At 43.6% G+C, this 27,433-nt stretch overlaps 2 protein-coding genes across 3 annotated transcripts in view; both read right to left on the bottom strand.

The window, feature by feature from the left end:
- The window catches only part of mthfs (5,10-methenyltetrahydrofolate synthetase (5-formyltetrahydrofolate cyclo-ligase)), an 83,190-nt gene extending 69,720 nt beyond the window's left edge, over positions 1 to 13,470 (bottom strand). The window contains exons 1-2 of one of the 2 annotated variants that reach the window (XM_080214121.1): positions 13,356 to 13,470; positions 7,002 to 7,263 (exon numbers count right to left, since the gene is read on the bottom strand). In XM_080214121.1, the coding sequence (XP_080070247.1) occupies positions 7,002 to 7,209 (208 nt within the window). In that variant the 5' untranslated portion in view covers positions 7,210 to 7,263; positions 13,356 to 13,470. Of the gene's footprint in view, positions 1 to 7,001; positions 7,264 to 9,631; positions 9,828 to 13,355 lie in introns of those variants that run through there. The other variant, XM_080214120.1, reaches the window with a different exon arrangement.
- Positions 13,413 to 19,098, bottom strand: LOC145359504 (bcl-2-related protein A1-like). The gene is made up of 2 exons (XM_080214124.1): positions 17,456 to 19,098; positions 13,413 to 13,559 (listed from the first exon to the last, which is right to left on the bottom strand). Exons 1-2 carry the CDS (start codon positions 17,879 to 17,881, stop codon positions 13,413 to 13,415), a joined length of 573 nt encoding a protein of 190 aa, XP_080070250.1. The 5' UTR covers positions 17,882 to 19,098.
- Between the last annotated feature and the right edge of the window lie 8,335 nt (positions 19,099 to 27,433).

Here is a 27,433-nt window from a genome sequence, read left to right as displayed (position 1 = left end):
GTGGTGATTCAACCTAAGGCAAGAGGCAAGGTGGAGAAGGCTGGGCCTTCATGAATAATCTCAAGCAGAACAGGAATTGAACCTTCGCTGCTGGCATCATTCTGCATCATGAACCAGCCATCCAGCCAACTGAGCTAATCAACCTCTGCTGTGTATAGTATTGGATTCGTAAAATGAAGCAGATTCACTAGGATGGTATGATGAAATACCACTAATAAAAAAAAATTGAGAGGGAAACAATATAGTACTAAAACAATGCAGTGTGCTGTTCTTATCTCTACATCAATAATCAGAACCGAGGAAACAACGTTGAAATTTTTTGCTGATACCAAATGTTAGGATGGGGAGGATAGGTTGCAAGCTGCAACATGGATTGTGATAAACTATAGGAAAGCCCTGGTAGACCAGCTGGACAGGCAGATGTGGCACAGTGTGGCTCATTTTGAAGTGCATTTGAGAAGTAAGAGTAGAGAAAAGAATCACATTTTAGCAAGTAACATTATGAAAGCAGAATAGGAACTGAGAGACTTTGTTTTCAGAGAAATTGCCTGTTTAAAGTAACAGTGCCAAATAGATAAGAAAGGAAAATGGAATTTGTGGTTTTGAGCCAAAAGGACTTACAAATATCTATTGAAGCCAAGTCCAACTCATTCCAATTCCATTCACTTTACATAGAGTTAAAATCAGGCCCTTTTCTTTAAAAAAAAGGGGAATTGGACAGTTGTTTCCACAAAAAAACATATTAAATAGTGTGGAGAGTGAACGGGAGAGTAGGTTTAGACTGGGTGAGTGGGAGATCCAACCTCAAGGGATTGGGAAAAAGAGAGGGATCAGACTGGGTGACTCACATGAATTAATGTCTGTATTAACAGGACAGATCACCTGGCCTCATTCTGTGAAGGGACATTCACTAATTCTATGAAACAAACTGAAAAACAACTGGGAAAATGGAGAGAGAGAGAGAGAGAGAGAGAGAGCTACAGACTGAATTAGAGTGGGAGGCAGAGATCGAGAGATAGACCCCATGATCTGGAGTTTGACCATGTGGAAGCTCAAGTCAGGAAATTTCCAAAGTCATTAAACCCTCCATCAGACCGAATTTCCAATATGAGGGGGAGGGTAGGATCGAGTTAGCAGATCCAGGAGACCATGCCAAGGCAGGCTGGTTAGACACTGTTGGGCCTTCTACACCTCACCCACATGGGATGTCCACACCTCCCATCCACCTACCTGTGATCACTCATACCCTGTCCATGTCATCTCCATGACAACTGATGCCCTTCACCCACCACATGCCCCCTTCTACCTAGCACATCACCTCATAGCCATGCATCTAGTCTCAAGCCTGGCCAGACCTTGGAGCCAGTAAGAAATTAAACTTCTACCACTCTAATATGGCTATCACTCATGCGCAATTGTTATTGAAAAATCTCCAATTGAAGAAATCCAAAGTTAAAGCTAACTTACTAGTTTATTGAAATATCAGTGTCTCAAATAGGCTTACATTAACACTGCAATTAAGCTACTGTGAAAATCCCCTAGTTGCCACACTCACATTTTCATTCACAGGTTTTAAGTCGGTCCACCTCGTGTCCAATGAGGGGCATACACGCGATGGGTCGTACTGGGGCCACTTTTGGTTGTTCGAGATTGGCCTAGTGCTTCATGTCGTTAGTGTGTGCCTAAACTGGACAAGATACTGGGCAAGACGACAGCTCAGTGACTATCGCTGATTGCTGTGCAGACACATGGATTTGGGCCGGTGTCTGTGGGAGTTTGCGCATTCTCCCCGTGCTCGCGTGGGTTTTCTCCGGGTGCTCCGGTTTCCTCCCACACCCCAAAGATGTGCTGTTAGGCTGATTGGCAGTAATAAATTGTCCCAAAATCAGTTTCCCTCAATCTGGATGGCCATAAAACATTAGACAGGGGTCGTGGGTAGAGAGGGGGACTGGTGGTGTTGAGATGGTGGCACGGGCTCGTTGGGCCGAAGGGCCTGTTTCCCGGGCTGATTTTTGTTCTTTGTTCTTCTTTGGTGGCTATTCAGGTACATTGGCCATGCTAAATTCTCCCCCCCATGAACCTAACCAACACATCTTTGGACTACGGGAGGAAATCGGTGAATCTGGAGGAAATCCATGTAGAAACGGGGAGAACATGCAAATGCCACACAGATAACAATCCAAGTCGGGAATTTAACTTGGGTCCCTAATGCTGTGAGGCAGCAGTTCTAATCACTTTGCCGTCCCAGTCAAAGCTTTTAAACCTCCTCAAATGGTTAATCTCCTATCAAAGCAAATAAATTTATCAAAGATAGCTAATTCTTTAATAGCGTCTTTACAAGGTCAATCAAACTGCAAACTTTGAATTCCCTATTGAAATAAGTGTAGCTTTTCAAATTTAACTAAGCATTTATAACAAAAACCCTGGCAAAATGTCAAAGACCTACACTGAAACTGGACGACCAGATGGGAATTATTTTTCTAACCTAGACCAGAAGGCCTGTCAATCAAAGCAGCTGAGAAGAGGATTTTTTAAAACTCTCGCTGACAATTAAAGCCTGTTCTTTTTCATGTTTAATAAGTAGGGGGATATAAAAATCTTCAGATCATGACACTAATTCATTCTTCACAAGCATTTACAAATACTCCACCAATTTGCAACTCCCTCACTGCAGGCTAAGGTTCTTAAAATGGCCAAATTGTACTCAGTATGAAGTACAAATGATCCTGCTGTATTTGAGTTTCCTCCTGTGTAATTTACACTCAGCTTCCTTTTCTCTATGAACAGAAAAAAAATCTGTCAGAAATGAAGGCAGAAGCTCCACCGGTCATTTTTAAAGGTCCGACTCTGGAAATCCGGCTCAATTTCTTTTATTTTGGGTACTGTAATACAGCTGAAATATATTTTAAAAGTATATAAAACTGAAAGTAAACTATTATCTGCAGTGTATTTTAAATTTAATTTCCTTCAACCGTGAACAAGCTGTGGAAAACTTCATTGTCATATCTTGCACTAGACTCAGATGTAGTTTCTCCAGTCCTGTGCAGCACAATGGACAGCAAGACTCTGCTACGAGCCCCAGTCTATCACTATTTCTTTCAATCTAATCAACTGATGTGCCATTCTTGAAGGTCCTCCTCAAAAATGTACCCAGCCAGATTTTCTTTGACCAATCCACCTGGAAATGTCCATTCTACTGAAACACTAAAGAGTGCATATCCCGGAGACAAAAATAAACATCCTGTCAGTCTCCGTCATCTCTCTGTCACAATGTCCCAGAGGCGTTTCTGACCAGTTCTCTGTAAAACTTCTTCATTGGTTTGTTTCTCCACGTGGTGCCTAGAATCTTGCACAGGCAATGCTGGTGAAAGACATTCAACTTACGAGACACATTTTCTGCTCTCTTCCATGTCTCACTGGGATAGATTGCTGTTGATATTACAATGGACATATAGGGTTGCAGTTTCATGGCCATGTTGTTGGTCTTGGATTCCAGATCTTGGGCAACCACTGGAATTCTGATGCTGCTTTGTCAATTCTTGTACAGGTGCTGATCTCTACATTGCCCTCCCTGGAGATATTGCTTCCGAGTTAGGGAAAGTGGTTGATGCCCTTGATGTTCTGTTGTCTGGTAATGATGGGAGGGTCTTGTTGCCTTCCAATCATCATTGTCTTGATCTTCACACAGCTGATAAGAACATAAGAAATAGGAGCAGGAGTAGGCCATCCAGCCCTTCGAGCCTGCCCCGCCATTCAATAAGATCATGGCTGATCTGTCGTGTCTCAGTTCCACATTCCCGCCCTCTCCCCATAACCCTTAATCCCCTCGCTTATCAAAAACCCATCAACCCGCGTCTTAAAAATATTTAGCGAGGCAGCCTCCACCACCTCAACGGGCAGAGAATTCCAGAGATTCACCACCCTTTGAGTGAAGAAATTCCTCCTCAACTCCGTTCTAAACCGCCCCCCCCCCCTTTATCTTGAGGCTTGCCCCCTAGTCCTACTGTCCTTTCTGAGCGGGAAGAGCCTCTCCACCTCTATCCTATCCATCCCATTCATCATCTTATACGTCTCAATGAGATCTCCCCTCATTCTTCTAATCTTCACAGATTCGACTAAGCTTGATGCCACTATTCTGAAAATTGATGGTCGTCTCTTGGAGCGCACACAAATCCTCAGAGAACAAGGTGATATAGTTTGCAAAATCCAGGTCCATCCATCAGTGATGTTGCCACAGGATATCAAAGTCTGCTCACCAACACCTTCCTCATGATGACATCAATAACCAAGAGGGAAGGGAATGGGGACAGTATACAGCCTTGTTGCACTTCTGTGAAGATCTAGGAGTCCTTGGTGCCTGTGCTGGTCTTGATGCAGCAGCTGAAGTCACAGTATAAGGCTTTGAAGAAGTTAATATACTGTGGCTGGATGCGGTACAGTCTTGTGATGTATCAGACTGACTGCTGATGAACGTAAATCAAATGCCACTTGAGTTGAATGAAGTAACAAGACATTTCTGATACTCAGGTGTCTGAGTGTAATGATCTGTCCACAGCATGATTTGTTACCCCATAAACCCATTTGTTCTTCATAAAGAATAACAAGAGAGTATTTGGTTTATGCATCACATACTGTTGTTTATATAGCTATAAAATAAAGGAAATTGGGTTCAAGTATTTAAAGTCAACTTTGTATCTTCATTCACAAGTAGAGGTTAAGAAACATACAAGTTTGTACAACACTACCAAAGTACATAACTCCACATTTTGCTACATTAAATTCCATCTGCCAAGTTTTTGCCCACTCACTTAACCTGTCTAAATCCCTCTGTCATCCTCACCGCCTTCCCAACTATTTCTGAGTCAATCATAAAAGTGGCAATAGTACACTCACTTTCCTCATCCATGTTATTACTAATATATTGTAAATAATTGTGATCCCATCACTGATCCTTGTGGCATTTCACTGGTTACATACAGGTTGCCATCCTGAAAATGCCCCTCTTGTACATTTAATCATTTTGTAAAAACAAAACTGATTTCAATCAAATTAGTGCCTAGCCTTTGCTGAGTCTTGTAGCTTTAAAAGCTAGTGAATGGCACAGTGGTCAATAAACTCCTGTCTCACTGTGTGTGTGTGTGTGTGTGTGTGTGTGTGTGGGGAGGGGGGGGGGGGAGCGGGGTTACAGGTCAAGTTTCTGTACCAGCAAACAGTGTTCTTGCAGCTTCAGACCACTAAAGCACATATTACACACAGCCAGAGCACTCAGATGGGAAGGGGAAATCCAGTTAAAAAAGTACCTGCCTCTGAACAAAACAACATGAACAATCGCAGTTTGTGATCCTGTCTGCCCGTCCCTCCCAGTAGAATCAGGATGCAAGATAATCAGCAATTGTAAACAGTCAGAATTAATACATTTTAACATATTAATACTCTATACATCTATATTCTCTATTTCCCAAACGTAGGGGAGTCTAAAACTAGAGGGCATAGGTTTAAGATGAGAGCGGAGAGATACAAAAGGGGCCAGAGGGGCAATTTTCTCACACAGAGGGTGGTGAATGTCTGGAACAAGCAGTCAGAGGCAGTAGTAGAGGCTGGTACAATTTTCTCTTTTAAAAAGCATTTAGACAGTTACATGGGTAAGATGGGTATAGAGGAACATGGGCCAAATGCAGGCAATTGGGATTAGCTTAGGGGTAAAAAAAAAAAGGGCAGCGTGGACAAGTTGGGCCAAGGACCTGTTTCTATGCTGTAAATATCCATGACTCTAATATGACTTTACGACTCTATTGCTGGAAAACAGGATTAGCACAACTTTAGTGGTAGTTATTGTTGGTGCAGACTCGAAGGGGCCTTTACTGTGCTGTATGACTCGAGTCTAATACTTACATTTATTAGGATCGTGAGATAGCGCTAATACTGAGATAGTACAAGAAATTTTCAGTTACCAATTTGGCAAGTTACAAAAAGCCAAACAACTCTGCCCATGGTGAAAATAGAACTGTAAGAAGTCTCACGACACCTGGGTAAAGTGCAACAGGTTTATTTTGTATCACAAGCTTTCAGAGTACTGCCCTTTCGTCAGGTGTGTGAATATAACTGAATTGAGGGTAATGTTAAACCTCCTGCCTCAAAACACACTGTGGGTTTCCAGCAAGTACATTTTCAAAACGGACTAAAGTTAAAATCCATTAGTTACTTAGTTTCTTTCAATTTTTTTATGAAACTACATTTTCCCACAGCTGATGACGTAAGCGTGCTAGTCATGAGGGGAAGGTGCATATTTTTCATCTAAATTGATTTATTAGTGTCACAAGTAGGCTTACATTAATATTGCAATGAAGCTACCATGAAAATCTCTTAGTTGCCGCACTCTGGCACCTATTCGGGTACACAGAGGGAGGATGTAGCATGGCAAATGCACCTAACCAGCACGTCTTTCGGACTGTGGGAGGAAACTCACACAGACACGGGGAGAACGTGCAAATTCCACACAGACAGTCACCCAAGCCAGGAATGGAATCCAGGTCCCTGGTGCTGTAAGGCAGCAGTGCTAACAATGTGCCACCTATAGTCTGTGTGTTTTAACAGCAGAACAAACCTCTATGGTCTGAGATGGAGGAATATAAGAGTTTTCAGCTATTTGGAGGAGATCACAGAGACATTTAAACAGAGGTAAGAACTTAAAAGCTATGAGACAATGTAAATCAGCAAGCACACTGATGAGTGAACATGACTCAGTACGAGCGAGGATGCAGGCAGCAGAATTTTCATTTAGCGTGAGTTTATGGAGGGTGCAAAGCACTGAAATAATCAAATTTGGATGGAATGAAGGCAAGAATGAGGGTTTTACAGTTTTGCCCATTCACTTAATTTATCAATGTGCTACAAGGAAGGGTGGATATGTCGTTGAAAATCTAGCTCCAGCTCAAACAGGACTCCCAAGGTTGTGAACAGTTTAAAATCTTAACCCTGTCAATTCAAAATTCACAACCAACCTGAGGTTAACGCTTCTTCCAGTGGACCATCTTCAGCAGGCTGGCGAATGTTCCAAGATGTTAATGGGAGGTGTTCGATTTCTTCAGCTGAGCTGAGTTTCAGCATGTCCATGTGGTTGCTTCGGGTTTTGTACCGGGGAATGAAGCACTCTTTTCCACGCTGGAACATATCTTTTATGATGTCTTCTGTCTGAATTTCGTCATTCATGCTCAAAAAGACAGCAATTCTTTGGCAATTCTGGTATTTGGGATGAGCTATAAGCTGAAAGAGAATTACAGATGGAGTCAGTAGCAAAGTTAAAGCTTATTTATTAGTCACAAGTAGGCTTACATTCACACTGTAATGAAGTTACTGTGAAAATCCCCTAGTTGCCACACTCTGGTGCCTGCTTGGGTACACTGAGGGAGAATTTAGCATGGCCAATTTGCATAATCTGCACATTTTCAGACTGTAAGGGGAAACCTGAGCACCCAGAGGAAACCCATGCAGACATGGGGAGAACATGCAAACTCCACACAGACAATGACCCAAGCAGGGAATCAAACCAGGTCCTGGAGCCGAGAAGCAGCAGTGCTAACCACTGCACCACCGTGCTATCCTTGTCATACGAACGTAAGAAGAGGAGGCTATTTAGACCCAAGCCTGTTCTGCCACTTAATGAGATCATAGCTGGCTTGTGACCTAACTCCATGTATCCACCATTTCTCCATACCCCTTAATAGCTTGGATTGAGAAAAATCTATCAATCTCAGAATTAAAAAAACTAATAATTGACCTATAAGCAGTCACAGTTTAAGAAAGGGAATTGCAAAATTTGACCCCTCTGTATATAGAAGTTTCCTAAGTTTGCTCCAGACAGGACTGGCTCCAATGTTTGGACTATATCCCCAACACCAGATTCCATGTCACACAGAAATTGTTCCTCTCTCCCAACCCTATCTGTTCTCTTTTTACCTTTAAAACATCAACCTTCTAAGTTCCAGGGAATAAAACCCAAGTTTTCCCATTCTCTCCTCAGAAGTTAACACTCAAAATCCAGGTAAATCCATGCTGTCCATCCTCCAAGGTCAATGTATGCTTCCTTAGAGGTGGCGTCTAGAACAATTCACAATGCTACAGTTGTGGTCTAACTGGGGCTTTGTATAGCTGTTGGATGACTTCTACACCTCTGATATACTAATCTTTTGGGTATAAAGCCCAAGACTCCAATTGCCCTTTTTGATTATTTTCACTACCTATTCAGGACATTGTAACGATCTACATGCCTGAACGTCCAGGCCTCTACTATCTCTGACTTTTCACCATTTAGGAAGTATTATTTTCTATCGTTTTTAATTCCAGAGTGGATGACATCATACTTTTCTACACTTTGTCACAGTTTTGCCCATTCACTTCATCTATCAATATCGTTTTGTAATCCTCCATCTGCCTGCAATGTCCCTGATCTTTGTCAAATCTGCAAATTTGGATAATGTGGATTTCTATTCCATCATCCACATTGTTAATAAATAGTGAATAATTGCTGTTCAAGACAAATCCTTGAAGGCCCCTGATCATACTTAATCACCTCTCCAAAAATGCAATCACATAACAAATCCGTACTGGCTCATAGTGATCAGCTCAAAATGTTCCAGACGTTTAGATACCCTAGCCTTAACTACAGACTCTGTTAAGCTCCTGAAATAGATGTCAGACTAATTGATTGATAATTCCTCGCTCACCTTTCTTAAACAGCAAAGGGATGTGCATAATTTTTGAAGTCAAAAAGAACTCTCCTGAAACGAGAAAACTTTGGAAGAGCAGCACTCAGGGAATCTAAAATATCCTCACCCACTTCCTTTAAAAGCCTAGGATTGAAACTATCTGATCCTGAGGATTTATCGCCAATATTTTCTTCATGCCTGTTGTTTTGCTTACATTAGTTTTAAAGAAAATAATATCTAGAAACAGAAGGAGGACATCTGGTCTCTTCAGCCTACTCGGCCATTCAATAAGATCGTGGCTGATCTTCTTGTGGACTCAGCTCCACTTAACCACCCAGTCACCATAACCCTTAATTCCTTCACTGTTCAAAAAATCTATCTATCCTTGCCTTAAAAACATTCAATGAGGCAGCCTCAACTGCTTCACTGGGCAGGGAATTCCACAGATTCACAACCCTTTGTGTGAACAAGTTCCTCCTCAACTCAGTCCTAAATCTGCTCTCCCTTATTTTGAGGCCATGCCCCCTAGTTCTAGTTTCACCCGCCAGGGGAAACAACTTCCCTGCTTCGATCTTATCTGTTTCTATAAGATCTCCCCTCATTCTTCTGAATTCCAATGAGTATAGCCTGGCCCGGGGGGGCGGGGCCACGCTCGGGGGCACTGCTGAGTCTGGGGGCGGGGCCTGAGGTTGGGTCACGTCAGTCAGGAGGCGGAGTTGATTGGCTGGTTTGCGCTGATTGGCAGGGTCTGATGGCCGTTACTGGAAATGAGGCCACTCGGCCGGACCTCGCCCTGCCCCATTGAGGCTGCTCCCACACCCCCCCCACTCTTCCCCCCTCCTCACTCACCCCCTCACTCTCCCCCCTCTCCTCACACACCATCCCCCGCACTCACTCACTCACCCCTCCCCCTCTCCCTCTCTCACCCTCCGGCTCACTGCCGCGCTCTGCCTCAGTTTCTCGGCCTCACTCAGGGCCGCTAGCCTCCGCTTCATTTCCAGCCGCAGCGCCTTCTTAGCGGCCCACAGCGCGGCCATGTTCCCCGAGCCGGGAACGAGCGGCGCGGCCCCGAGCTCCATCAGCAGCGAGAACGCGCAGAATGTCCCGGGTGCACCTTGACCCTGGGACCCCGCCCCCTTAAAACTGGCTACGCCCCTTCCCTGAACCCCGCCCTTTCGCTGAACCACGCCCCCTTGGTCTGGCCCCACCCCCTTGTGCCACTGGAACCCCCAGCGCCCTGACCCTCACTGCGCTCCTCACCCTGACCCTCACTGCTCCTCACCCTGACCCTCACCCTGATCCTCATTGCTCCTCACCCTGACCCTCACTGCTCCTCACCCTGACCCTCACCCTGATCCTTATTGCTCCTCACCCTGACCCTCACTGCTCCTCACCCTGACCCTCACTCTGATCCTTATTGACCCTCACCCTGATCCTTATTGCTCCTCACCCTGACCCTCACTGTGCTCCTCACCCTGACCCTCACCCTGATCCTTATTGACCCTCACCCTGATCCTCACTGCTCCTCACCCTGACCCTCACTGCGCTCCTCACCCTGACCCTCACTGCGCTCCTCACCCTGCTCCTTTTTGCTCCTCACCCTGATCCTCACTGCTCTTCACACCTTGACCTCCTTATGCCTCTTTTTCTCATGTCTGTGTTGGTTTCCTCCAGGTGCTCCGGTTTCCTCCCACAATCCAATAATCTTCAGATTAGTCATGATAAATTGACCCTTGGTGCCCCAATATGCGTAGGTTAGATGGATTGGCCATGGGAAATGTGGCGGGGAGGGAAAGGGCCTCTAAGGTACCCTGTCAGAGAGTTGATGCAGACTTAATAGGCCAAATGGCCTCTTCTTCTTCTTCAGGGATTCTATGATTCACACAGCATGAGACATACCTGAAGTGAGATGTCACCCTGGTGAATCTACAACACAGGATCACTTTAATGCCAAACAGCATAAAGGACAAGTAATGGATAGAGTTAAGTAATTCCACAAGCAATGGATCAGATCTAAGCTCTGCAGTCTTACCACATCCAGTTTTGATGGTGATGGACAATTAACTCACTGGAGTAGGAGCTTCCACTAATATCCCCATCTTCAATAATAGAAGATCCCAGCACAGTGCTGGGATGGCCAATGGTGTCAACAACAACTAGAATAGTAAGAGCTATCATCAGCCATGCCGGGAATTTTGAGTTAAATGCTGATATAGATCAGAGAAGGCTGAAGCAAGTCATGACCTATCCTGTGAAATGTGTCCTGACATTTCCTGTGTTGGAGGGGTGCCAGAGCGACTAGAGCCATTGATGATCGCCTTATTACAGATATGATGAGGACAAGTGATTCACATTCAATTTAGTATAAACATTTGGGAATTGTTTACAAATAACTCCATTGGCTGTAATTGAACTTTGTGATCAGTTTCTGATGATATCATTGCCAAAGAACTTTCTGGAATGATGTGCAAAGTTTAAGATAAACAGAGGAACTTTCAGTCTTTTCCTTAGCAGAAACTTGAGAATCACATTTGCAATGTACGCTCTGAAAATCAGCTTGAGAGAAGAATAAAGAAAAACAAAGAACTACAGTCCAGCCAATCATGCCACTCCCAGACAATATTTTGCAATGGCTAATTATCATATTGCAATCACAACTTCAATATGATTAGCGAGGCCGGGACCATAGTCTCCAGGCTCACTAGTGTCTCTCCCCCTTCCCCCACCCCACCTGCGGGAGAAGTTCCCACCAGTGGGGATTAAAAGTGGTCCCATCAATGGCACTGTCCGCTTGGTACCCTGGCACTGCCCAGAATGGGGTGGGGCCTATTGGTGGTAGTTGGGGGAAAGAGGGAGGGAAGGGGCAATCAGGACTGCACATGAGGGTGGGATGGGGTCGGGGCTGGTGGATAGGGCTGGCCTGGGGCTGGTGAGGTCTGGGAGACCAGCAATCTGGAGGGTGGTGGGCAGAGTCAGGGAGGCCAGCGATAGGAGTTGGGGGGGGGGGGGGGGGGAGGCGGATCGGAAAGCCGGCAATCTCGAGAAGGAAGCCTGGAAAGAAAGCAGAAGGGCAGCAATCTGGAGGCTGGCAATGCAGAGGGGACCAGTGCGTATGCACCAATCTCCCCACTGACAGATTGACGCATATGCAGTGGCCCACTCAGCGTATTAATGCCAGCATCTCCAGCGAGATGAGGCCTGGCCCCCACTTATCAATGTGAATCTTCCTGAGGCAATGTGTAGAGCACAGAGTGCCGGAGATTTGTTAAACTAAATACGCCCAAAAGACAGGCGGGAAAATCTCTCATTTTCCCACCTGTTGGGCACTTATTTTCTTTTTTGGAGAATTGCCTACTTTGTCATTTGCTGGTCATACAAGAGGAAAATATCTGGGGGAAAACGTTTAAGTATTCTCATCAGATAACAATGCAAAGGACAAGACTGAAGTATTTGCAACCATATTTAGCCACTGAGTGGATGATCCATCTCAGCCTCTTCCAGAGCTTATCAGCGTCACTGATGCCAGTTTACAGCAATTTTGATTCACTCCACATCATATCAATAAACAGCTGAAAATGGATCCTGACAACATTTCAGCAATAATGCTGAAGACTTGTGCTCTAGAACTTGCCGCACCCCTGACCAAACTATTTAGTACAACTACAACACTGGCATCTATCCAGCAAAGTGGACAATTTCCAAGCTATATTTTGTCCACAAAAGGCAGGACAAGTTCAACTTAGCCAATTACCAGCCCACCAGTCTATTCTCGATTATCCAAAAAGTGATGGGAGGGGTCATCAACGGCACTATTGAACAGCACTTACTCAGCAATAACCTGCTGACCAATACTCAGCATGGGTTCTGCCAGGGTCATTCAGTCCTTCATTACAACATTAGTTCAAGCAAAAGACGAAAGAGCTGAACTCCAAAGGTAAGGAGAGATTGACCGCCCTTAATATCAAGGCAGTATTTGACCAAATGTAGCATCAAGAAGCCTGACATAACTGCTCACTGGAGTCATACCTGACACAAAGGTGATTCTGACACATTTCAGGTCCTCACTGCAGGAGTTCCTCAGAGTAGTATCTTTGGACCAACCATCTTCAGCTGCTCAACAATAACCTTTCCTCCATCATAAGGTCAGAAGTAGGAATGCCCACTGATGATTGCACAGTGTTCAGCATCATTTGCGACTTCTCAGATACTGAAACAGCCTGTGTGCGTATACAGAAAGATCTGGACAATATTAAGCCTTGGCCTGATAACAGCAAGTTACACTCACATCACATGAGTACCAGGCAATGACCATCTCCAACAAAAGAGAATCTAACCACCTTTCCTTGACATTCAGTGATATTACCATTGCTGAACTCCCCCTCACAAAGTTTGGGAGTTACTGTTAACCAGAAATGGAACTGGAATAGTGAATGAAAAGTGAATACATTTAACAGTATAGACATCCTACAATTGTGAAAATCTTTTGTATAAATTCAGGTCTTTCTGACTGAAATATTTATTTAAATATAGAATGTACATTCTACTTATTGTATAATTCAAGGTTTACTGTGTCTCAACTGTCAGTATTTGCTGTGATTCACAAAGTTCCACTGATGGTTAATTAGATCAAGTCCAGTATGTGGTTCTCACTTCAAGGTTCACTGTCCATGTGCTGGTCTGGCTTCCAGTATGAGCAGCTCACTGTTTTCAGTGCTGGTAGATCACAAAGGAAAATGCGGCAACAATCCCTGTGATAGCAGCTATCTTTGCATAAGAAAATCGGGAGCTTTTCTGCTGGGAGTATTCCACAAACCCAGGATTGTTCGGCTGGAAGTATTCCACAAATCCTTTCTCCTATTAAAAAAAGAAGTAAAATTCATTAATGAACAAGGTACCATTGATGTTTCTACCTGTTTTCAGAATGTTATTGTATGTGCACAGTGGGGTCAGTTTTATAATTGAGTGCTTCTAGTCAATTTAACATGATGGCCATGCGAGTTGAGAATCTGGGTATTGGGCTAACACACAAATGGCTAGTCATAAGTATCCATCTATTGGATGGAAAGTCATGTAGCCGTGAATAAATTGTGTGTGTGTGAGACCAGCAGAGCCACATTCCTGATATGTGCACCTGCATTAATTTTTTTAAAAATTCCCACTCACCCTATCTTGTATATAATTGTGGATTTGCTTTTCTACATGCAATGATCAGTGTGAGCATTACACACGGAGCTATGAGGACAAAAGGACAAAAAGAAATCACAAGACCATGTTGCATAATTTGGTTGTAATTCCCTCATAATTCTATTTTGACCTGATGGAAAAAGAGAAAGGCAATTATGGGTAAGTACCATCAATAAGGGTGACTCACAAACCTCATGCCTGGCTGCAGTTTTCTGCCATCCCTATTCCTTTCAATGACTTGCACTGAGAGCAGTAAGCAGTGTGTTGCAGCATCAGAACCTCGCCATGAAGCAAAGATCTAGTATACTGCCCAAATAATTGTTTGTAAATTACGGCAGAGATTCAGGAAAACATGGTACCCCTGAATTAAAATGAGGGAAAAGAAATCAAGTTACTATTCCTCACCACTACTTAGTGATGGTGCCTGGAATTGCAGGTGGTTTTGACCTCTCATGTCAAATGGTCAATTAGCACACTGATAGTTACTATCAAGGATCACACTGCCATTTGATGGAAAGTGCACAGTGTCTACAGAACTGTGTCGCAGTGAGGGGTAAAGGGAAAAGTTGACAAGAATATTTTGCCTGTTGCTTTGGGCAATCTCTGCATGTATTAGCTCAATTTGTTGCTGCAGGATCATTACACAGAATCCCATCAGGAGCAGAGTAAGGAGTCAGCTAACTGCACATTATTACCTAAGCAACAAAATGTAGTGTTACATCCTCTTGAAGCAATCAAGAAAGAAATAGCAGAACCTGAGCCAATTTTAGAGCATGGTGAAGTTCTGTTAATTATCCAGTTGACTGATGTGCAAAAATCTATCGTCATGTCTAAGAGTCCCTTGAGCAGAGCAATTGTTTGCCTAATATAGAGTGTGTTCACTCTCACAGCAGTGTAATCCAATTATCTAATCTTAGAGAACATATCCAAAAGACAGCAAGATCTAAAACTCACTGGGTGGCCATTATGCGTAAATACACCACTAGAGTTCAATCAGCTAAACTTACTTTTTTTTCAAAAGTATACTTTATTCATAAAAATCTCAAATAAACCATTGCAAATCTACATGTCTTTGAATTGCAAACGGTACAGAATTAAAGCTTTTTACAGTTCTATACAAATTACAGTCATAACATTTCAGACCTTAAAACTATACACATGCCTCAAAAATTACTGTGTGCCACTATTTCCCAGACTGGCACACAGTTGCGCAGGGCGAGGGTGTTCTGCAGTTCCCAGGCCCTGGGTCTGCTTCCACCAAATCAGCTAAACTTACTGATCCACACAGAATAAGAACAGGGACTCTACAAAATTTTCAAATGCAAACTGCCTTGCACTGGTGGGAGTTGAATGGCCTCATGGTGATGCTTTGACATATTTATTTTGTTCATTTCACAAAGATTGCTACTATTTTTAATATAAATTTTATATTGATGATAGGAATTTCTGATGGAAATTAAAAAAAATCAAAGGATGCAGATTCTTTCAGAACCGCCTGACCATCAAAATGAGCAGAACTCCTTTGGTGAGAATTCTTTCTGAATACAGTAATTAATAGTTAAGTATCAAAACACTGAAGTTGATAGAAAATTAGCTCATTCTATTTGCTACAATATAAATCAGGAAGATTAGAGGGTGGCAACATTTGAGTTTGGTTTAAAAATGTTTTATGGTAAAGGATTTTCACTACAATTGCAAGGAAGTTCTTGAGTGCGGAATGTCTTCCGACTTCTAACAAATATCTCCATTTTTTTTTCCTTTGGGTGTGTTTCTAAGAGAATATTCTATGGAATACTTGTTCCAATGGGAGGAATTAAGGTGGGAGCAGGGACAGGGTTCTGCCATTCTAGACACACACAAACTGAAAGGGGAAAAATGCCTAGTGGCCTGAGTTCAACACACCAAGGAGAAATTATGCCTTGAAAGGGCAGCAAAGAGGGGATCAACGAGGCGTATATGGCACAGATACATGAAGGCCAGAGCACCACTACAAGGTAAGACAGACATTTCTCTAGAAGGAGAAAGTACATTTGAATGGTCTGGTGTCAGTGGTGGCTATTTCATGGCTTCCAGCACCAAGCCAAAGAGGAACTGGCAAACTCAGGGTCTGCACAAGGAATTAGGAAAATCTGTAAATGGGCAATAGAGTGGTGAATGACATTTATTGAGGTCAAGTGCAAAATGCTACCCACTGGAAAGGAAAATGAGCATTGTAAGAGTATCACGGTGACAAAAGGATCTAGATTCTAGAAGGTTAATATACGAGAGCAATGAATAAACAAAACTAATAGCATGCTGAATTATGATGCCAGGTTAGATGAGCATAAGTCAGATGATGGTATGTTAAATATGGTAAAATACCCCAGTCCAACGCCGGCACATCCGCATCATGTTAAATATGCCCAGAGTTCAGGTCTTATTTGTATTCCACATAGAATCCGTACTCTCCTAAAGGAGGCCATCAAGCCTTTCCCAACAAAAACCCCACTCAGGCCTTATCCCTGTAATCCTACATATTTAGCCTGCTAAACCCCTTGACATTGAGGGGCACTTTGCATGACCAATCTACCTAATCTGCACATCTTTGGTTGCGAAGGCATCAGTAACAGATTAAAAGCCTGCAGTGGTAAAGAGAAGAGTAACATGGGAGATCCCATGAGAGTCATAAGATTGCGTTTGAAGAAAGCCCAGGAAAAAAACTGTGAAATTTTTAAATGTTTTCTTATTCCATTCTTAAAGTTACAAAGCCAATGCTCAGTCTGGAGTGGGTAAACCCAAATGCAATCCTTGCTTGCTCCAAAAACCAAATTCAAAATCCAATTGAATCCAATTCGTGGTCCCCATCAGAGAGGCAAACAAGATCCAAGCTGACAAGGTAAGGCATTGCAGCCCACCCTGGGCTTGATCTTAGCCAAAAGGCTGAGAAACGATAACTCTTACACCTTGAAAGGGCAGCAAAGAGGGGATCAAAGAGGTGTACAAGATAATAAATGACACAGATATGTTCAGACCGGAGCACCACGACAAGGTAAGACAAAAATGAGAACAAGGGATTGTAAACTGAAGTTGGTGAGAAGCAGTATATCTTTGCCACACACTCAGTGACCATTTTGAATGCATGGGTTGTAAAAACCTTACAATCATTCAAGTGAAGTGGTGGGAGAACAGGATTTGTTTCTGCCAGAGTGAATTAAGGGGAGCCAATTACTGCCCTCATTTGGATATATCCGATGCTCTCTTGGCATATTGTTAATGGGGATGCGGGGTGGGTGGTGGGGCATTGGGGTGAAAGTAGTACTTTCATTGGTGCATGAATATCCTCAGCAAAAAAAACTATAGAAGATTTGAGTATAAATAAAAATAACTTATTAGGAATTGTTGTGACAAATTAGGTCCTACTGCTAATCCTACGTAATTATTTTGCAAAATCTTCGCTAAACATTGGAGTCTAAATGGTGATGAGTGATCTCCTTAAAAAAAAGACTGCTTCATCCACAAACATCCATGCAACCTGCCAAGAATGGCAATAAAGGTAATCTGCTTTGGATAAGTGTAAATTTCCTTACCCAGCCACCGTTCTCCCTGATCCAGGCAGCTTTGTGGGTCCAAGTGTGCTGGGCCACGCACTGTGCAATCCCCTCCACCAGCTCTTCCTCCGGGATGTCCTTGCTCCTCAGGTGCCTGACCAACACTCCGCAGAAAGTGTAGAGAGTCACCAGTCTGCCCCAGTTGTCAGTGCCATCCGAGTACACCTCGCTGATGAGGATGGGGAGCGCTTGCTCGGCCTGCTCTACTGAAGCGATGTTGAGTTTGTTGATGCAGAGCTCCAATTCCTGGTTCCTGATTCCCAGTAAGAAGGAGCCGGCCTTGCGCAGCGTCTGACTCACGCTGTTGGTGGCGGGAGCGGACTGCGAGCCTTCGAGCGCAAACTTTAAGTAATCCTTCAGCAAAAAGTAGACGAAACCCTTGGAGTCTGGATCTTCCTGGCCCATAGTGAGTGTTGGCCTTCCTCTCACTGTTCACTCAGTGTCACAACAGCTTCATTCTGAAATTTATACATCAGCACCGCGGGCTTTTATTTTCTAGGAAATCCATTACGCCTCAAAGTTAAAGTAATTTATTTGGATAGGATTTCCCCTTTTGCGTGTGTTGTTGGGGACTGCCCACTTCCCCCAGCTGTAGATGTTTATCCGGAAGAGCTCCAGTTTCGAGTCTCTCAGTGGAAAGTGGAAATTCAGCCTGAACGTCACAAATGAACGAAAAGATCACTTCATCCGCTCAATGTACCTTCCTCCCGATTTAGACATTATTTATTAGAGATTCTGTACTTAGAGGAGATCAGCTTCGCAAAATAATGTTTCGGGAAGAGAAAGACTTGAATTTGCACTGCCCTTCCCCAGTCAGGGGAGGTTCCAGAGGTTTAGCCAGTGAAGTACTCTCAAATCATCATCCCTGTTCATATGGGAAAGGAAGCCGCTAAGCTATGCACAGCAGGATCCCACATTCATCACGGTCGAGGGATTGTTATCAACGAGGGCATCAGGGAGGACTCCCTCAGTGGCTGAACAATGCGGCAGGAACCTTCACATCTACTCGAGAGGCCAAATGGGATCTCAGTTTAGTTTCCAAAGTCTAGGTCAATGCCGAATCGGGGCTGACACCTCTTTTTGGAGGATTGTTGTTTCATCTTCCAGCTCAGAAGGACCTTTTTGAAAAGCAGTTAAGGGGAGAGAATGGTGTTGGAAACGATATCCATCCCTCAATCAACATCACCAAAAACAGATTCTCTTATCCCAATGCTGTTTGTTGGAGCTTACTGCGCACAAACTGAATGCTATCTTTTCCAACACCGACTACAATTAAAATAATTGATTGGCGAGCAGTGCTTTGATATATTCTGAGACTATAAAAGGTACTATTTAAACGCCAGCTTTCTATTTTTGAATTTCAACATGCAAACTATTTCCAGTTTTTCATGAAGTAATTGGCTCAGTTACACAGAAAAAGATTCTTCTGTGACCAAAACGGATTTTTTTTATGCACAGGAATTTCATCATGGGTCAAATTTTAACCCATAAATTACGATCATCGAACAGGTCAGAAACCAAACACGTCCTACGCTCCCCGGCCCACACACTCAGTGCATTCTCGCATTGAATAACCCATTTAGCATGTGTGAAATTAAAATAAGCACTAAATAAATTTAAAAATAAACGAGCCTGTGCAACGACTGTTGGTCTCTGGTATCATGGGAAAGCACACGATTGCTTTCAGTAAATGATGCTAAAGAGTGCGCTGTAAATTACAGAGTTGCACCTGTATCCTGTACTACCAAAGTATCAGCAATTGTATGCCAGAGACAAGAACACGAGGAGCCCTTAACTCTAACATTTTAACTTAAACATCAGTGAAATTTGTGGCCAAAAGAGAAAATGCCGGAAGATTGGAGATTTCCCAGCACTTTCTCTTTTGGTTTCAGATTCCAACATCCGCAGTAATTTGCGTTTATCCAGTGAAATTTGTGGTGAGCATTTTCTGCCACTAAAAAATATTCCGACTCTCCTTGGGTCATTTAAGTGTACAGAGCACTGAGTCTGATGGGCCACATCTATGTTGCCCATAATTTGTACAGATTGGTGCGCTCTTAACTGATCTTGACGGCCAGGGTTGGCATCAAAATACAATAATAATCTACACTCAGTGCAGACTCGATGAGCCGAATGGCCTCCTTCTGCATTGTAGGGATTCTATGATCGATTCCATCAATTTACTAAATCTTGTTAAATTAATTTGGTGCAACTACAGTTCCCTGTTTGAGATTTCTCCACCTTCTTGTTTAAGCTACGTTAGATTATTTTCATACAAACGGAATTTCCTCCAATTTCACTGACTGTTGCTCTTCTCATGTTCTCATCTCTCTCCTTAATCATCTGTGATCAGGCATTTGGTTATTCTGAGCTCTCTAAGTCTGACTGGAATCATTTTGTGGTTTTGATGATGCAACCTTTTAAACCTGGATTGATCACTCTCATTTCAAGAGGAAGTTGCTGAAGCTTTTGTAACGAGTGGTCCAAAGAACAAAGAACAAAAACAGCCCGGGAAACAGGCCCTCCGGCCCAACGAGCCCGCGCCGCCATCTCAACACCACCAGTCCCCCTCTCCACCCACGACCCTTGTCTAATGTTTTATGGCCATCCAGATTGAGGGAAACTGATTTAGGGACAATTTATTACTGCCAATCAGCCTAACAGCACATCTTTGGGGTGTGGGAGGAAACCGGAGCACTCGGAGAAAACCCACGCAAGCACGGGGAGAATGCGCAAACTCCCACAGACACCGGCCCAAATCCATGTGTCTGCACAGCAATCAGTGATAGTCACTGAGCTGTCGTCTTGCCCAGTATCTGGTCCAGTTTAGGCACACACTAACGACATGAAGCACTAGGCCAATCTCGAACAACCAAGAGCAGCCCAAGTACGACCCACTGCGTGTATGCCCCTCGTTGGACACAAGGCGGACCAACTTAAAACCTGCGAATGAAAAGGAGAAAAAAACACTATTATTGTACCATATCCATTTACCTTACCAGGGACGCCCCAATGCTAATGACCCTTATTTAAAACAATCTCCTATATCCACCCATCTCCAAACCACTCATGTGCCAAAGTTACTCTTAAATGACTCTAGCGTGTTTGCCTCCACCACCTTACTTGGCAGAGCATTCCATATCCCCACTACCCTCTGTGTGAAAAACTTCCCTCTAATATCTGTGTTATACCTCTCCCCCCTCACCTTAAGCCCATGGCCCCTTGTCCTATGTGTCTCTATCATAGGAAATAGCTTACCTCTGTTTACTCTATCTATACCCTTCATAATCTTATATACCTCTATTAGATCCCCCCTCAGTCGCCGTCTTTCAAGGGAAAAAGCCCCAATTTCTTCAATCTTTCCTCATACCCCAGTCCTTCCATACCAGGCAACATCCTGGTAAACCTCCTCTGCACTCTCTCCAGAGTCTCCACGTCCTTCCGGTAGTAAGGCGACCAGAACTGGACGCAGTACTCTAAATGCGGCCTAACCAACGTTCTGTACAACTGCAACATTAGACTCCAGCTCTTATATTCTATACCCCTTCCTATAAAGGCTAACATACCATAGGCTTTCTTCACCACACTCTCCACTTACACTGCCACCTTCAAAGACTTGTGCACTTGCACCCCCAGGTCTCGCTGCGATTCTATACTCCTTACGGGCTTACTCTTTATCATATAACTCCCCCCTACATTATTCCGGCCAAAATGCATCACCTCACATTTACCGGATTAAACTCCGTTTGCCATGTATCTGCCCAATCAACCAGCCTATCAATATCCAGTTGTATTCCCAGACATTGCTCCTCACTGCCCACCAATCCAGCCATCTTGGTGTCATCAGCAAATTTGCTGATCACACCACCTACTCCCTCTTCCAAATCATTTATATACACTACAAAGAGAAGAGGTCCCAGTACTGAGCCCTAAGGTAAGCTTGTATTGACTGTTAAAATATTCTCTTTTCATCTTCATTTTCATGGGTTTCCTTTAAGGTTCACACCCGTTCCCTGGCCACCTCTTTAATGTTACAGTGGTGGAGGTACTTCTTGCTGTTATGTGTAGCTTCTACAGATATCTTCATTTCTAGTTCCCTTTAATGACACTTTGAAATGCTAATGAAATTTCCATCATAACCAAGAGCCTGTTCCCCCAACTTCCTCTTCCTGCAGGATTTTTCTTCCTCATTTCACTTCTGATTTTCTCAATGAACCATGTGCATGATACTATTTTATAGTTCCATTTCAGCTCTGTGCGTGTGATGTCCTTTTCTGTAGTTTCCCCATTGTCACTGACACACTGGATCATGAGAGTTCACGCATTGCTAATAAATCACTTCCTGTTTTATACTTGGTTGATTGAAATGCCCCATTAATAGTTTCTTCCTGTTTTCACATATCCTCCTTCTCAGACCATAAAATACTCTGTCCCTCCTCGAATTGAGAGCTGATGGCCAATAACAAACCCTAAATGGTCTTTATGTCTCCTTGCATTAGAAAACCAAATTGGGCATTTTCCCCTTCCTACAAGATTTAATTCCTTTACACCTGAGAATGATATAAACAACATCATTGCCACCATCCGCTACCCCTTTCCCCCACGTCTCTGTCCATTCTATCCTTCCTGAGCATTCTGTACCCTCGCTTTCACCCCACCCTTGCCACCATGTAGTATCCCTACTGTTGTGGTAATAATTACCATTTGAATCTGTAACATAGAACATAGAACACTCCAGCACAAACAGGCCCTTCGGCCCACAAGTTGCGCTGATCATATCCATACCTACCAGGCCATAGAGCTATCTGTAACTCCCAATCCCATTAAATCGCATATACTCATCCAGAAGTCTTTTAAAAGACCCCAGCAAGTTCGCCTCTACCACCATCAACGGCAACCGATTCCACTCACTCACCACCCTCTGAGTGAAAAACTTACCCCTAACATCTCCTCTGTACTTGCTCCCCAGCACCTTAAACCTGTGTCCTCTCGTAGCGACCATTTCAGCCCGGGGAAATAGCCTCCGAGAATCCACCCTATCTATTCCTCTCAACATTTTATAAACCTCTATCAAGTCGCCTCTCAACCTTCGTCTCTCCAGGGAGAAGTAAGCTTCAAGTAACAAGAACTTTATTTATAATCATATGTTGGGAGGACATAGCCTGATTTATAGGGTGTCTCTTTGAGACAAAGGTTGCGTAACGTATTTCTGTCTTTTAGTTATTACATTTCACTATGCTGCCTAGTACAACTCCCATTTGCATACATAATGAGCAGAATAATTCAGGCTGCAGATGTTGTCAGTTATCTCATTGGAAGGCTGGGCACGCCTCTCAGTCTGTGCTCTTATCACCTTAACATTGTTTACCCATCTGTTAAAGTCATAATGTTTAATAACTTGTGATTGTTGGTCGGGTTCCTACAGTACTGGCTATACACTCAGCATACCTATGTGTTAGCAATATTTCCCATCATACAAAGATCTCTCATTACTACAATTGTCTATCCTAAAGCTATTAATACACCTCCTACCCCACTTCAGCCAATCCCTCCTTTTGAATCCTAGTCAGGTGTTATCTGGCTCAGACGAGACATTCCCAAGACCCTCTGCCCATTAGTAGCTTTTGGGATCCTACCAGAATTCATTGGGCTTTGGGTCTGCTCCCTGACTGTTTCCTTACCGCTTTGCCTAAGTCCTAATGACCTAAGCCAGGCCTGGAACTATTATTTCATTATATTGAAGAATCTTCATAAATGTTCCCAATTTTTGTATTCTCTGGGAAGGGAGTTTCAGTTGTAGTGGACACCAGAGTATATCCTTTACTAACCAGCATTAGCATCTGTACTGCTTGGGATATAATCAGTCTCCGGTAACAAAAAATACAAACACGAGCCATTAAGATTGCAAAAGACACAACTGCCTCTGCCACTTTCCCTACGCTGCATTCTTGCCATCTTGGATTGAAATGCTAATTGAAATTCTAATAGATTTATTAGACAAATCCTCCAATTTCTTAGCCTTTCCTATGATTAGGTTCACCTGCAGCCTTCCCATGTGATTCTTTGACAGTTTTGTTCCATAAACCTCCTGGTAGTCATCAGCACTCTCTGCACTGCTACCCAAGATATCTAGCCCAGGCTGCCAATAGATACTAAACCAACTAGATAACAGGCCATCCCAGACTGAGTGTTGTGTGATGAGAAAGAAATAATCGGCAATTTAGTTGTGCAAGGCCCCTTGGGATGAGCGACCATAACCTAAGAGAATTCTTCATCAAGTTGGAGAGTGACATCGTTGATTCTGAGACTAAGGGCCCTAAATCTTAGTAAAAGAAACCACGATGGTACGAGCTGCGAGTTAGCTATGACTCATTGGGAAATGTTACTTGAAGGGATTGTACCGGTTTATGTCACAAATACCCTTTATTGTGCATCAAAGGAAAAGGTTGCTCCCACGGCTTACTGTCACAGTCTTCGCCTTGGGACCTACAACTGTGATCTAGATAAAGTTACGTGCTTAAAAAGCTGACTGCTTCCTTCGAAGCCCATGGGTAGATCTACTGATGATCCTCCTTGGCCTTCATAATCATAACATCCCTCCCCGTTCTATTCCACGTCTCTCCCAGCCCTCTCACTTTTGAGGAGAGCCTTTCCATCGCTAGGGTGGAAATCTCTTAAAGGCAGGACTGGGTCAAGCAGTGCAAACTGAACGGTTTTCTTTTCCTCCAGAGGGGTTGTCATTGGGTTACTGAAGCAGGTTCCTCCTCAGGTTCCACTTGCGCCCAGATGCTCGCTTTCGGAGCATCCACCTCTGAGTCAGTACCTCACTATCTGGAGAGGCCAACGCAGATAAGCTTTGAGCTGAGGGTTGGCATTGACAGCAGCTATTTCTGTGGTTGTTGGCAGGGGTAGCTCAGGCAAGGACTCCCTGTCCCTGAGATGATCTATTCGTACTTCTTTAAGGTTTTATCCTGAACCTTGACCTTGAAAGATACTAGTCCTGTTTTCTCCACAATGATCCCAGGGACCCATCTGGGACCATCCCTGATGCCCCTTATTTGAACAAGATCGCCCATTGCAAAATATTTTCTGTCTTCACGGAATCAAAGTTTCTTTTTTGGTTTTCTGCTGAGTCTCCACCTTCCTCACCAAACTTGGGAATAGCTGGCTCAATCTGGTACAAAGCCAGCGTCTCATAGAACAAGGAACAAAGAACAAAAACAGCCCAGGAAACAGGCCCTTCGGCCCAACGAGCCCGTGCCGCCATTTTAACATTACCAGTCCCCCCTCCACCCATGACCCTTATCTATGCTTATGGCATTCCACATTGAGGGAAAACTAATTTAGGGACAATTTATTACCTCCAATCAGCCTAATAGCACATCTTTGGGGTGTGGGAGGAAACCAGAGCACCCGAAGAAAACCCACGCAAGCACGGGGAGAATGCGCAAACTCCCACAGACACTGGCCCAAATCCATGTGTCTGCACAGCAAACAGTGATAGTCACTGAGCTGTCGTGCTGCCCAGTATCTGGTCCAGTTTAAGCGTACACTAACGACATGAAGCACTAGGCTATTCTCGAACATCCAAGAGCAGCCCTTGTATGACCCATCGCGTGTATGTCCCTTGTTGGACAACAAGGCGGACCGACTTAAAACCTGTGAATTAAAAGAGAAAAACATTAGTATCATTCCACATCCTTATATATTACCAGGGACGTCCCAATGCTAATGAACCTTATTTAAAACAATCTCCTATATCCTTCCATCTGCAACCCACTCATGTGCCTGTCTAAGTAACTCTTGAACAACTCCAGCATGCCTGCCTCCACCACCTTGCTTGGCAGAGCATTCCATACCCCCACTACCCTCTGTGTGAAAAACGTCCCTCTAATATCCGTGTTATACCTCTCCTCCCTCACCCTAAGCCTGTGGCCCCTCATACTGTGTGTTTCTAACATAGGAAATAGCTTACCACTGTTTATCTATACCCTTCATAATCTTATATACCTCTATTAGATCCCCCCTCAGTTGCCATCTTTCAAGGGAAAATAGCCCCAATTTGCTCAATCTTTCCTCATAACCCAGTCCTTCCATACCAGGCAACATCCTGGTAAACCTCCTCTGCACTCTCTCCAGGGTCTCCACGTCCTTCCGGTAGTAAGGCGACCAGAACTGGATGCAGTACTCCAAATGCGGCCTAACCAACGTCCTATACAACTGCAACATTAGACTCCAGCTCTTATACTCTATACCTCTTGCTATAAAGGCTAACATACCATAAGCTTTCTTCACAACCTTCTCCACTTGTACTGCCACCTTCAAAGACTTGTGCACTTGCACCCTCAGGTCCCGCTGTGTTTCTATACCCTTTATAGGTTTACCCTTTATCATATAACTCCCCCCCTACATTATTTTGGCCAAAGTGCATCACCTCACATTTATCAGGATTAAAATCCATTTGCCATATATCTGCCCAATATACCAGCCTATCTATATCCCGTTGTATTGCCAGACACTCAGCTCTGTTGTAGTATTGGTATGGTCTTATAATTGAACAAAAATCATGCCATTTATTCTCTATGGATGCTACCAGCTATTTCTTCATACCATTTTTGAAGGTTTGAATTGCCAGTTCTGCAAATCCATTTGATGACAGGTGATAAGGTACAGTTCGGACCAGTCAGACATCATTGAGAGTGTGAAGTTTTGGAAATCACCGCTAGCAAGGACCATGCTGTTATCCGAAACCAGGGCTTCCAGTATTATATGTGTGCTGAAGCTTTGTTGTAATTTCTCAATCACAGCCAGAGTAGTCGTGGAGCCCAAGTGGTGCACCTACAGCCACTTGGAGTGTGTGTCCACCATTGTTAAAAACATGGAACCCACAAAGGATCCTGCAAAGTCCACAGGTGTAGGGAGGCCGAGGGTGGGAGGGTTTGATTTTCCTGGCACAGATCACATCGCTATACCAAGTCCGTGATGTTGGAATCAAGACTGGGCCACTAGATGTAACTCGTAGCAAGAATCTTCATTTTTGATACTTCTCCGTGGCCTATGTTGTTCTGTTTGTATTGTACATTGTCTGGGTGGGGGAGCGGGGGGGAGTGAGATCCCCGAAGAATGATCCCATTCTCAATACTAAATTCAGGCTTCTTAAGGAGGTGGGGTTTCATTTGTTTGGAGGGTCATCCTTGGAATCCATTGTGCAAAGGAAGACCAAGGGATTGATTAAGAAGGGAAAATAGAGTACGAGAGTAAGCTTGCAGGGAATGAGAAACTGACTGTAAAAGTTTATATAAGTATGTGAAAAGAAAAAGATTGGTGAAGACGAATGTACGGACAAAAACAGAGGGTTTTATAATGGGGAACAAAGAAATGGCTGACTAACCAAATACATACTTTCGTTCTGTCTTCACAAAGGAGAACACAAATAAGATATCAAAAATGTTGGGGAACACAGGGTTTAATGAGAGGGGGGAACTGACGGAAATCAATATTAGTAGGGAAATTGATGGGATTAAAGGCCATTAAATCCCTAGGGCCTGATCATCTACATCCCAGAGTATTTAAGGAAATGGCCCTTGAAATAGTGGATGCACTGATGGTCATCTTCCAAGATTCTTCAGACTCTGGAACAGCTGCTTCAGATTGGGGGTAGCTAATGTAACCCCACTATTTAGAAAGGGAGATAGAGAGAACACAGGGAATTGTAGACCAATCAGCTTGATGGTGGCAGTGGAGAAAATTCTAGTATCCATTATAAAAGATTTAATAGCAGAAAACGATGGTAGAATCATACAGAGTCAGCATCAATTTATGAAAGGGAAATCATACTTAATAAATCTACTGGAATTCTTCAAGGGGAATTTGTAACGAGGCCTTGTGCACCAGTCACTGAAGGTAACCATGCAGGTGCAGCAGAAGGCAAATGGGATGTTAGCTTTTATAGCGAGG

The sequence above is a fragment of the Carcharhinus amblyrhynchos genome, chromosome 28, assembly GCF_965287045.1.
Source record: "Carcharhinus amblyrhynchos chromosome 28, sCarAmb.v2.hapA, whole genome shotgun sequence".
NCBI classification, from domain to species: Eukaryota; Metazoa; Chordata; class Chondrichthyes; order Carcharhiniformes; family Carcharhinidae; genus Carcharhinus; species Carcharhinus amblyrhynchos.
This window is presented reverse-complemented; position numbering and strand designations above follow the sequence as displayed.